At 45.9% G+C, this 12230-nt stretch overlaps 1 protein-coding gene across 2 annotated transcripts in view; it reads left to right on the forward strand.

Annotated features, from left to right (window-relative positions):
- Window positions 1-7020: 7020 nt before the first annotated feature.
- Window positions 7021-12230, forward strand: part of alg14 (ALG14 UDP-N-acetylglucosaminyltransferase subunit) — a 114697-nt gene continuing 109487 nt past the window's right edge. Inside the window, exon 1 of one of the 2 annotated variants that reach the window (XM_072574612.1) lies at window positions 7021-7692. In XM_072574612.1, coding sequence (XP_072430713.1) covers window positions 7548-7692 — 145 coding nt within the window. In that variant the 5' untranslated portion in view covers window positions 7021-7547. The remainder of the gene's footprint in view (window positions 7693-12230) is intronic. The other variant, XM_072574610.1, reaches the window with a different exon arrangement.

Here is a 12230-nt window from a genome sequence, read left to right on the forward strand (position 1 = left end):
ATGAGAAGTCTCATCTGCATGACCATCAGCAGAAATAGTTGTCAACAAGGTTGTGAGGTTGGGGAGCTGAAAATGTGTTGCTGGAAAAGCGCAGCAGGTCAGGCAGCATCCAAGGAGCAGGAGAATCGACGTTTCAGGCATGAGCCCTTCTTTTCAGCTCTTATCTCCATCATCTGCAGTCCTCACTTTCTCCTGTGAGGTTGGGGAATCAGGGTTAGAGGCTGTTTAAAATTACAGGGAAAAACAAATAGGATATGAACATAATGGAATGGTCAAATGAATTTTACATACGAGTACTCATAGTGATGTGAGTGGACAGTATTGGCTTTAGTGCAGAGCAATTTAAGTCTCTGCTGAAAAGTCACTAAACGGCTGGGGCAAGATTTCTGACTGATAGATGGTGGTCACTTCCAGTCTGAATCCTGATCAAAACCAATATATTGCCAGTATATGATTTGATTTTATACTGGGCCATCTGGGTGTTTCCCTCTGGAGAGGAAGCCTGATTAATCTCTTGTCTCAGAGTTTGCTAATTTATTTCCTAATTAAATCAAACACTGCTTTTACTGAGTTTGTGTGTTGTTGATGAGATGCTGGTTTTTAAGTGACTGCTTTTTTGGAGAGCTGGCAACAGCGATATGTTTTAATGTGGCTATTGTGTTTGGCATGTTATTTTATTGCAAGAAATTGGTCGTAAAGGCATTTAATAACTTTAAATGAAACAATATAACCTTTTGCAGAGGATCTAACAGAATAATACTTTAACAGTTGTACAATGTGTAACATAAATGGATAGCAGCCTTGAGCATTTACACTCAGTCCTCATTAGGTGCATGGACTTCCTAAGGATAACAAAGTTACAGAAACCATTCCTATGCACCAGACGGGACCATGGAATGTTTACTGAGACAGACCAGACAACTCAAAAGGGAAAAAAAGCAAAGCTGGAATCTGAATTAGACCTTTGTGAGCAAGTAGATCTGTAGCTAGCAAAGCAGCAGACAACAAGAACGGAGTGCACAAGGTGGGCTAGATAAAATATTCTTACACGTTCTATTGGTAATAGTCATGACTGATGAAGTTCAAAGACTGATGAAGTTCACATTGTTCTTGAGCTAATCATCCACTAATTGTTCAAAGTTAATGACCCACGAACAATATTTAAAACTAATACAACTACTGTTGTTACTGCATCATAACTAAACTCCTATGTTATGGTTAAGCTTTGTAAGAGAGTAGGCTAAAGAAATAAAGACAGATTTCTTTCTGCACCTGATTTCCAATCAGAAGGCTGTGTAAGAAAGAAAACGTTGCTTTGATCAAGAAGTATTGCTTTGATCAACTGGAAAATTGACAGGTGACTGTAAGGCAACACAACTTCAAATATGCCAGTGAAACCCTGTTTGTGAAGAAGATCTTTAATCTGCATTCTGGGATTCAGTGAGTTCAGTGAAATGAAATGCAGACGATGTCATAAACTTAAGGTGTTTTTTTAAAAAATCAATCTGAAAAGCCCATGTCTTGAAAATTGAGGACGGGGACAGACACAAATGTATAGCAGTTTATTCGGTAAATTGGATGTACCACATACATTCATCTGATCCCCTTGGCTTTGGAAAGCAGTACAATAAATAATGCATCAGGTCATGACTTATGACTATGAGCTACTGAATAAATGCATTATTAATGAGACAAGAATGCAGCAGTGAAGATCAAACAACAGAATTTTTGTAATATATCAGGCCGAGCTAAAACACAAGGATCTCCTGTCCACAATAAAACTGGACCCAGTAATATCCTTGAACAATATTATTTTTGTGTGGTTTGCTATGCATTTTCTCCCCTGACCTTCCGACTTCTCTGTCCTTTCCTCCTCCTCCTGTCTCTCTCTCTCTCTTCTCTCCACCCACCCCCCCCCCCCCCGCCGCCTGAACCAAAAGCTTAAAGCAGGCAGTGCCTTGCTCGTGCTTTCCACCGAATGCACTGTGAGGAGCAAATCACAGAATCCCTGTAGTGCACCGAGGCACGATGCCACCCACGAAAGGTTCTCCTTTCATCAAGAAAGGAGAACCAATCTTACATCAAGAAAGATGAGAATTAAGATGTTGTTTACCCCACAGAAATGTGGCTGTTCCTTGGTACTATTCAAGTTGGACCAGCACCAGGCATACCTAAAAAATGAAGTTTCACCTGGTGAGGGAAAGACACAGGACTACTCATGGACCAAACACTGTAAGTGACAAGTGATGGACAGAGCTGAGCAATTCGACAATCAATGGATCAGATCCCTGAACTAGTAATCCATTACCAAAGGGTAATCTGGTGGGGACATGATTTGAAACCCATCAGAGCAGATAGTGAAATTTTAATTCAATAACTATCTAGAACAAAATGCTGGAGTAATAGTGACTATGTAATCACTGATTGTTGGAAAAAAAAACCATCTGGTTCACAAATATCCTATTGGGAAGGACATCTGCCATCATTATCAGGTCTAGCCTACGTGTAACTTCAGATAAACAGCAATGTGATTGACTTTAACAGCTCTCTGAGCAATAAGGGATGGGCAAGAAATGCTGGCCTAACCAGTGATGTCCACACCCATGAATGAATAAAAAAATGCTGTTTTAGTTCCAGCTAAACCACTGACATCTATCTGGCAATGTGGAAAATTGCCCACGTGTCACTTATACACAAATTCAACCCATCAATCTTGATATTTTCAAATCAATCTAATCAAAGATGTTATTGCCCACTTCAAAAGCAGGTGAAAATGTGAACCCAGACCTCCTGGCTCAGAGGTTGGGCCACTACCATTGCACAACTGCCCTTCACCCTACCAGTCTTCTCTTGACCTTCAGGGTGAAGGCGAGTACTGCAGATGCTGGAGAGTCTAGGTTAGAGTGGTGCTGGAAAAGCACAGCAAGTCAGGCAGCATCTGAGCAGCAGGAAAGTCGACATTTCAGGCAAAAGCCCTTCATCACGAATGAGGCAGGGACCCTTGGAGTAGAGAGATAAATGGGAGGGGGGTGGGGCTGGGGAGATGGTAGCTAAGAGTTACAATAGGTAGATGGAGGTGCGGATAAAGGTGATAGGTCGGAGAGGAGGGTGGAAGGAAGGAAGAATGGCAGGTAGGATAGATCATGAGGATGGTGCTGAGCTGGCAGGTTGGAACTGGGCCAAGGTGGGGGGAGGGGAAATAAGGAAACTGGTGAAGTCACAATGAGGCTCCGAGACTCATTCCTGATGAAGGGCTTTTGTCTGAAACGTCGATTTTCCTGCTCCTCGGATGCTGTCTTTTCCAGCACCACTCTAATCTACTCTTGATCTTCAGTATGGTGATAAAATGGGTCATTTACCATGCTGAGCAGTAACCTGCTCACTGACAGGCCATGGACCTCATTAATACCTTGGTTCAAAAATGGACTAAAGAACTGAACACCAGAGCAGTGGTGAACGTGACTGATCTTTACATCAAGGCCACATTCGACTGAGCACAGCATCAAGGAGCTTGAGGGAAACTTGAATCAATGGGAATCAGAGAAAAAACTCTCCAGTGACACAAGTGAAGATGGTTGTGATTGTTCCAGGTCCATCATCTCAGCTCCAGGACACTTCCGCAGGAGTTCCTCAGGGTAGTGTCCTCAGCCCAAACATCTTCTTCCCTCTGCCGTAAGGTCAGACGTGGGATATCTGTTGATGATTGCACAATGTTTAGCACCATCCAGGACTACTCAGATACTACAGCAGTCCAGGTCCAACTGCACCATAACGTGGGTGGCACGGTGGCACAGTGGTTAGCACTGCTGCCTCACAGCGCCAGAGATCCGGGTTCAATTCCCGCCTCAGGTGACTAACTGTGTGGAGTTTGCACGTTCTCCCCGTGTCTGCGTGGGTTTCCTCCGGGTGCTCCGGTTTCCTCCCACAGTCCAAAGATGTGCAGGTCAGGTGAATTGGCCATGCTAAATTGCCCGTAGTGTTAGGTAAGGGGTAAAGGTAGGGGTATGGGTGGGTTGCGCTTCGGTGGGGCGGTGTGGACTTGTTGGGCCGAAGGGCCTGTTTCCACACTGTAAGTAATCTAATCTAATAACGTGGAGAACAAAAGTAGAAAATGCTGGAGAAATTCAGCAGGTCTGGCAGCATTTGTGGAGAGAGAAAAACAGGAGTTAAGATTTCAAGTTTGATATCACTCTTCTACAGCACTGGAAAGGGTTAGAAAATAGTGTTGGTTTTTGCTGCAGACAGAGGGAAAAGAGGAGCAAGTGGAACAGATTGTAAGGCAGCCCAGAGTAGATAAAGGGAAAGCTAATGATGATAAATTCAATGATAGAAAAGTCAAATAGTTGCAAATTATAAGTGTGTATAGAAGAAATGGGTCCACTCTGCCGAGAGCAAAGCCAACAAGAGATAGTGGGGAGTGCAAATCAAAATGGAAGTCAGAGGTCATGCTCTGAAGTTGTTGAATTCAATGCTGAGTGCTCGAGGCTGTGCAGTGCCTAAGTGGAAAATGAGTACTCTTGCTCCAATTTAATTTGAGCTTTGTTGGAACATTGCAGCTGGTGAAGAACATAAGTGTAAGCGTGGGGGCAAGATGGTTCATTTGAAATGGCAAGCAACTGGAAGGGTTTGGTCACTCCAGTGAACAAAACAGAGGTGTTCTGCAAAGTGGTCACACAAATGTGAATTTAGTCTCAGCACTGTAAAGGAGACAGCTTGGTAAGCAGAGAATCCAGGAGATTAGATTGAAAGAAATACAAGAAAATTGCTGTTTCACCTGGAATTTGTGCTTGGGGCCTTGGACATTCAGGAACTGAATGGAAGGGGAAGATGTGTTTGGTGGTGGTATCCATCTCCAGCAACAGCTTACGGACTGACATTTACTACAAGTTCGCAGACTCCCATAACTATCTGGATGACACCTCCTCCCACCCCATATCCTGAAAAAACTCCATCCCGTTTTCCAAATTCCTCCATCTCTATCATAATTGCTGATGAGGAGACGGTCCATTCCCAAGCATCCCAGATGTCCACCTACTTTAAACACCGTGCTTTTCCTCCCTCTGTCATCCAGACAGCCCTTTACTGCACCTCCTCCATTCCCTACTCCACTGCTCTAAACCCCATCCTGTTCAAACATAATAAAGACAAGGGCCCCTGCCATTCCACCAGTCTACACATCCAGTGTATCATCCACAAACACTTCCGCCAACTCCAACTAGACCCCACCACCAATAGCATCTTTCCCTCCCCACCCCACTCTGCCTTCCATAAGGGCCATTCCCTTTACCACTCCTTGGTTTGCGCCACCCTACGCCCAACTCTAAAATATGCAAAACCCGCCAGCACACCACCTCCCTCACTTCCATCCAGGGCCCCAAACAATCCTAGTTTACTGTATCCAGTGCTCATGATGTGGTCTTGCCTATCAGTGAGACCAAATGTAAATTAAGGGCATGTCTCACCAAGCATCTCAGCCAGGTCCTTAAAGGCGAGCCTGACCTCCCAGTGCATTTCAATTTCCCTTCCCACTCCCTCTCTGACATGACCATCCTTGGTTTCCTCCACTGCAGTGAATCAGACCGCAAATTGGTGGAACATCACACCTTCTGCCTGGGCAGCCTACATACTGGAGGACTCAACATAGAGTTTCTCCAATTTCAAATAACCTTTCCACCCATTCCCTGACTCCTTTTCCAGCCCCACCTCCTCCCTTCCATCCCTCCGACCAATCCCTCCTTCCAGCTGCCAACCAGATTCATTCCTCCTGTCGACTAACCAGGTCATACCAACCAACTGCATTCATCTAGCACCACCTCACCATTTTGTCCCTCTGTCCACCATTAACCCTCCCTGCCTTAATCTGTAGCTCCCTCTACCCCACCTCCATTCCTGAAGGTTATACCTGACACATCAATCTCTCCACCTCCTGATGCTACCTGGCTTGCTGTGCTCTTCCAGCCTCCTGCTAGCAGTGGCAGAGAATGATTGTTTGAATGCAATGACTGGCTAGGTGGAAAGTGAGATCAAGGAGTAGCCTTTTGCCCTGGGAGGAAGGAGTAAGGGCAGAGTGTAGGAAAGGGTTGAACATGGCTGAGGGCCCAGATAAGCATCGTGGAAGGCCAATTCTGAGCAAGACGGGGAACATATTGGAGGCACATCTGCTGAAGGGACAGCATTAGAATAGATGTGACACGTATGGAGAAACTGGGAGAATAGACAGGATTCCTTGCAGGAAGCAGGGTATGAGGAAGGGTGGTCCTGCTGGCTGAGAGGATAAACTATCCCCAGAAACAGAAAGGTCAGAGAAAAGTCAGAGATGGGCCAGGTGAAGGTGAGTCATGGTTACAATGTGAGCACCTCCCCATCTGTTTGCACTCCCTTCCTGCTGGGTGCAGAGATGAACTCACTATGGAACTGTGCCATCCAACCCCTCCATCTGGAACTGAGTGTCTTAAAGGGACCTCCATTTGGGTCACATGGTTTCAGCTGGCGCGAACGTCACTTGGTAACAGAGAGAGAGCTGGGTTACCCTCAGCAACATCAGGACCAGAAAGTGAGTCATTCATTGGCACTTTCAGGTTTCCATGCGGAGAAAGGAACACCAACATCCCTGCCCCGATTCAAGTCCTTTTTACCACCAGAGACAGCAGAACATTGCGCCAATCAACCTTGTGAACTAATTCGGAATTTAAAACTGTACAGGGGAGGTGCCAAATGCGGCTGCGCGGGATTCGATAGCTGGCTGTGATTGAGATATTAGGTGCGGCTGCGCAGACTTTGATTGACAGCAGTGTTCGGACTGCCGAGTGCGCCTGCGCAGACTTTGATTGACAGCGGTGTTCGGACTGCCGAGTGCGCCTGCGCGGGATTTGATTGGCCAAAGTGACAGCCATGCTTGAGATACCGGGTGCGGCTGCGCAAGGCTTTAGGACTTGATTGACCGTGATGATCGAGCTGCTGAGTGCGGCTGCGCAGGACTTGATTGACAGTGATGATCGAGCTGCCGAGTGCGGCTGCGCGGGTCTTGTGTGATGATCGAGCTGCCGAGTGCGGCTGCGCGGGACTTGATTGACCGTGATGATCGAGCTGCCGAGTGCGGCTGCGCGGGACTTGATTGACCGTGATGATCGAGCTGCCGAGTGCGGCTGCGCGGGACTTGATTGACCGTGATGATCGAGCTGCCGAGTGCGGCTGCGCGGGACTTGATTGACCGTGATGATCGAGCTGCCGAGTGCGGCTGCGCGGGACTTGATTGACCGTGATGATCGAGCTGCCGAGTGCGGCTGCGCGGGACTTGATTGACCGTGATGATCGAGCTGCCGAGTGCGGCTGCGCGGGACTTGATTGACAGTGGTGATCGAGCTGCCGAGTGCGGCTGCGCGGGACTTGATTGACAGTGGTCGAGCTGCCGAGTGCGGCTGCGCGGAACTTGATTGACAGTGGTGATCGAGCTGCCGAGTGCGGCTGCGCGGGACTTGATTGACAGTGGTGATCGAGCTGCCGAGTGCGGCTGCGCCGGGTTTGATTGACAGTCAGTCCTGGGCTCAATGGCTTTGAGCTGCGGAGTTGCTGTTGTACTATTCGCTCTCGGCTGTATTCTTATTGCCAGGATTTTCCTGGTACTCGGGAGAAATGGAGCTCCCAAAGTGGGCAGGCGCGGCTCCGCCAGTGTGCTGGTGGTGCTCGGTTCCGGTAAGTTAATTTCGGAGGCAGGGTAAGACCAGTGGCGGCTGTGGCTCTCCGTGTTTGTAAAGGAAAAGGGGACCCCGGAAGTGAGTTAACTTTCTGCAGAAGAAAACATCACATCAAATGTGGAACTTGCAGATGGTTGCACGCCAACGAAACTGACATGTGACAATTACATGCTGCAAAAGACATTTAGTCTTCGTATTGTTGGAATATGCCATTGTTGCACCACTAATCCAGAATCTGGTTTCCAGCATCTGCAGTCATTCTTTTTACCTAGATAGATACTGGGAACTAACGAACAGAGTATCAGACTATATTGATACTACATTTACAAATGTCAATTGTTTAGCTAACAAATTATCTTCGGTATAGGTTTTCATTGCTTTAGTTAGGTTAAATTGCATGTAAGTACTACGTGTATCACTGTTAAATAGATAGCTATTTGAAGACAAATAACGAAGTATTAATATAACTCCCTTTCTCCATTCTGCATCTTTGTTTCCCAAGCTTTGACAAATTTTACTTGTGGGTAATAATCAACTTTTATGGTTCAGATCATGGATATCATTGCGTGTCCCCATTCTTATTGCAGCTGTCTAAATTCATCATGTTCCTCTTCTCCTCTCCCATGACTCCGTTTTAAATGAAAGTAAATGAGCTTTTTATTTCTGTAGACTTATTGGACACCAAAAGAATAATGAAACTGATGAAGAATTTTAGGACATCATTGTGGCATTCCCCAAAACAAATATTCTGTTTGTCAAACCATAACCTTTATCCTAGTCACGATTAGTATTTTAGAAGATTTTAATCTTCTGCCATGTGTAATTCTTCAGATTTAAACAGTATGTTGCTCTCATTCACTCACTCTATTTTAACATATGTTTTATAATTTAATGTCCTTTTTTTGTAAATATATTTACTAGCAAATTTTTTTAACTTTACAAACATATAAAATTATTGGAAAAAAATCAATAACATGTCAGCATAATAAAAAGAAAAAAAAACACAATACAACTACTATCTACTAACTACTAACCTCCCTACAATACGAAGCAAAACCTAACACTGTGCAAGGCAACACCAAAAAAAAGCAAAAATAACCCACAAAATACAGAACAGCTATGCTCGGCGCAAAGCTCCCAAACAAAGGAACGGGAGCATTGTGTATATATACCCATATTAACTCGGGAGACCCCCTCCAGGGCTCAGGGCTTGACAAATCTAATCATCCTGGTTAAACGAATGCCATAGTTAAGATTACTGACAAATCTATATCCAAATAACTCAAGTAGGGCTGCCATGTCTTATAAACATGGTCTGTTGTGTGGTGCACCATGTTTGTGAAAAAGTCCAAGGGAATGTGCTCCATAATTAATTTCTGCTATCCCAGTAAGCCCGGCAGGTTCTCAGACACCCAATTCATCAGAATATTCTTCCGTGCACAGTGTGCAAGAATATTAAATAGTTTCTTCCCATGCCCGTCTGAAGATGGTAAATTCAGTAGACCTATGAGGAGAGATATCGGGTCTACTTTGACTTCAGTCCTCAATACCTTCCCTATCTCTCCTGCCACAGCGCTCCAATAAGCTCGGAGCTTGTGGCATGTTCAGAAGCAATGGGTAAGAGTATCTACACTTATTTTACATTTGAGGCACACTGACAATGCCCCTTTTTTAAACTTCGCCAGACGGTCTGGTGCCAGATGAGCCCTGTGCAGAACTTTTAACTGCGTAGTGCATGTCCTGTTACAGATTGAGATCTTTTGAGTGTTCTCCCATGTTTCAGAAGAGATCTCCGCTCCCAGACCTCACATAACCGGTTAATATCCTGCCAGGCCCTGCCACCCAGCAGGCGATAGAGGGCACTAACCGAAAGGGTGCTTGTGGAACGTAGCAACATCCTCTCTGTATAGGGCTTAGTGAGAACCGTAGTCGTCTTCTGAATGAAATCCCTAACCTGAAAAATACGGAAAGGTCTCTGCTGGGTAACCCGTATTTGAGGCTCAGTTGCTGAAAGGACATCATAACCTCCCCCTCAAACAAGTCTCCCAAACTAGAAACTCCTCTTGCTGCCCATAGCTTGAACCCTGAATCCCTGGTCGGAACCCTGGCATGCCAACTATAGGCGTAAGTGGTGAAATCTTGAGTAAACACCCCTCACTCTGACGCATCACCCTCCATGCATGAATGTCCCATTTCTTAACTAGGGTCTGTCCCAGAAAACAATATTTCCAAATGTGTCCTGGCATCATCCAGCTGTACCTCACCACCTTGACCCTTCTGCTATCTGCAAGTTGCCTTACAGCTTGTCTTGCATCTAGGACTGAGCAAAGACTTTCCTCTAGTTCAACTTTAAGAAGAGTCTTTCCCTTGCTATCAACTCCTGCCCTCTCCCTGAGGTCTGACTGAACTTGAATGAAATAGTATCCCCAACTTCCTGAATGAGAGCAGATTTTCTCCATCTCCCTAATGCCTTCATTCCAAGTGATCACTGTCACCTCGACAAGCTCTGCATTCCTCCATTATCTCTTTATTCTCTAGGACATCCCTTACTTAAATCTCGCTTCCATCATTGATTGTGCTTTAATCTTCATTTTTGGTAGTTCAAACCACTCTACTCTGTCTACCTTCGAAATAAAAGTAATAAGCATGTTTTGTATAGTGCCATTTTTGCCAAAGAATTATTCGCCAAATCATTTTGTAGCCAATGAAGTCCAGGATAGTGAAGAAGGCATTTGGTATGCTTTCCTTTATTGGTCAGAGTATTGAGTACAGGAGTTGGGAGGTCATGTTGTGCCTGTACAGGACATGGTTAGGCCACCATTGGAATATTGCATGTAATTCTGGTCTCCTTCCTATCGGAAAGATTTGATTAGATTCCCTACAGTATGGAAACAGGCCCTTCGACCCAACAAGTCCACACCGACCCTCCGAAGAGTAACCCACCCAGACCCATTCCCCACATTTACAATGCACCTAACACTATGAGCAATTTAGCATGGCCAGTTCACCTGACTCGCACATCTTTGGATTGTGGGAGGAAACCCACGCAGACACGGGGAGAATGTGCAAACTCCACACAGACAGTCACCCGAGGCTGGAAGCGAACCTGGGTCCCTAGTGCTGTGAGGCAGCAGTGCTAACCACTGAGCCACTGTGCTGCCTTATTTTTAAACTGCACATCTTTGGACTGTGGGAGGAAACCGACACAAACTCGGAGAACGTGCAAATCCCACACAGACAGTTGCCTGAGGCTGGAATTGAACCCGAGTCCCTGGCGCTGTGAGGCAAAAGTGCTAACCACTGAGCCATCAAAGTCCCAAATGTTGGAAGGTTTGAGATGTTGTGAAACTTGAAAGGGTTCAGAAAAGATTTACAAGGATGTTGCCAGGGTTGGCGGATTTGAGCTTTAGGGAGAGGCTGAACAGGCTGGGGCTGTTTTCCCTGGAGCATCGGAGGCTGAGGGGTGACCTTATGGAGGTTTACAAAATTATGAGGGGCATGGATAGGATAAATAGGCAAAGTATTTTCCCTGGGGTTGGGGAGTCCAGAGCTTGAAGGCATAGGTTTAGGGTGAGAGGGGAAAGATATAAAAGGGACCTAAGGGGCAAACTTTTCACACAGAGGGTGGTATGGGTATGGAATGAGCTGCCAGAGGAAGTATTGGAGGCTGGTACAATTGCAACATTTATGGGCGGCACAGTGGCACAGTGGTTAGCACTGCTGCCTCACAGCGCCTGAGACCCGGGTTCAATTCCCGCCTCAGGCGACTGACTGTGTGGAGTTTGCACGTTCTCCCCGTGTCTGCGTGGGTTTCCTCCGGGTGCTCCGGTTTCCTCCCACAGTCCAAAGATGTGCAGGCCAGGTGAATTGGCCATGCTAAATTGCCCATAGTGTTAGGTAAGGGTTAAATGTAGATGTAGGGGTATGGGTGGGTTGTGCTTCGGCGGGGCGGTGTGGACTTGTTGGGCCGAAGGGCCTGTTTCCACACTGTAAGTAATCTAATCTAATCTAATCTAAAAGGCATTTGGATGGATATATGAATAGGAAGGGTTTGGAGGGATATGGGCCGGGTACTGGCAGGTGGGACTAGATTGGGTTGGGATATCTGGTTGGCATGGACGAGTTGGACTGAAGGGTCTGTTTCCATACTGTACATCTCTTTGACTCAGTCATGTTCTAATGCAAGAATCCCAGCAGCTGATGAGTGTAATGCAAGCTTCCACAAGAGGGCAATATGAATAACATGATGATCTGTTGATTGAGGGATAAACTTGGGACATGACTCCTTGACTTTCTTGAAATAGTGACAGGGGATCTTTGGTGCCCACTGACAGGACAGCTCAAACCTTCCAATAGCAGCAGCATCCTTGTAAATCTTTTCTGAACTGTTTCAAGTTTAGCAACATTTTTCCTATAGCAGGGAGACAGTATTCTAAAAGTGACCTAACCAGTGTTCTGTGCAGCCAATAACATGGCATCCCAACTCCTATACTCAATGTGGAAAAAATGGAGCAGGAGAGTCGACGTTTCGAGCAT

This window comes from Chiloscyllium punctatum, chromosome 7, assembly GCF_047496795.1.
Source record: "Chiloscyllium punctatum isolate Juve2018m chromosome 7, sChiPun1.3, whole genome shotgun sequence".
Lineage (NCBI taxonomy): Eukaryota > Metazoa > Chordata > Chondrichthyes > Orectolobiformes > Hemiscylliidae > Chiloscyllium > Chiloscyllium punctatum.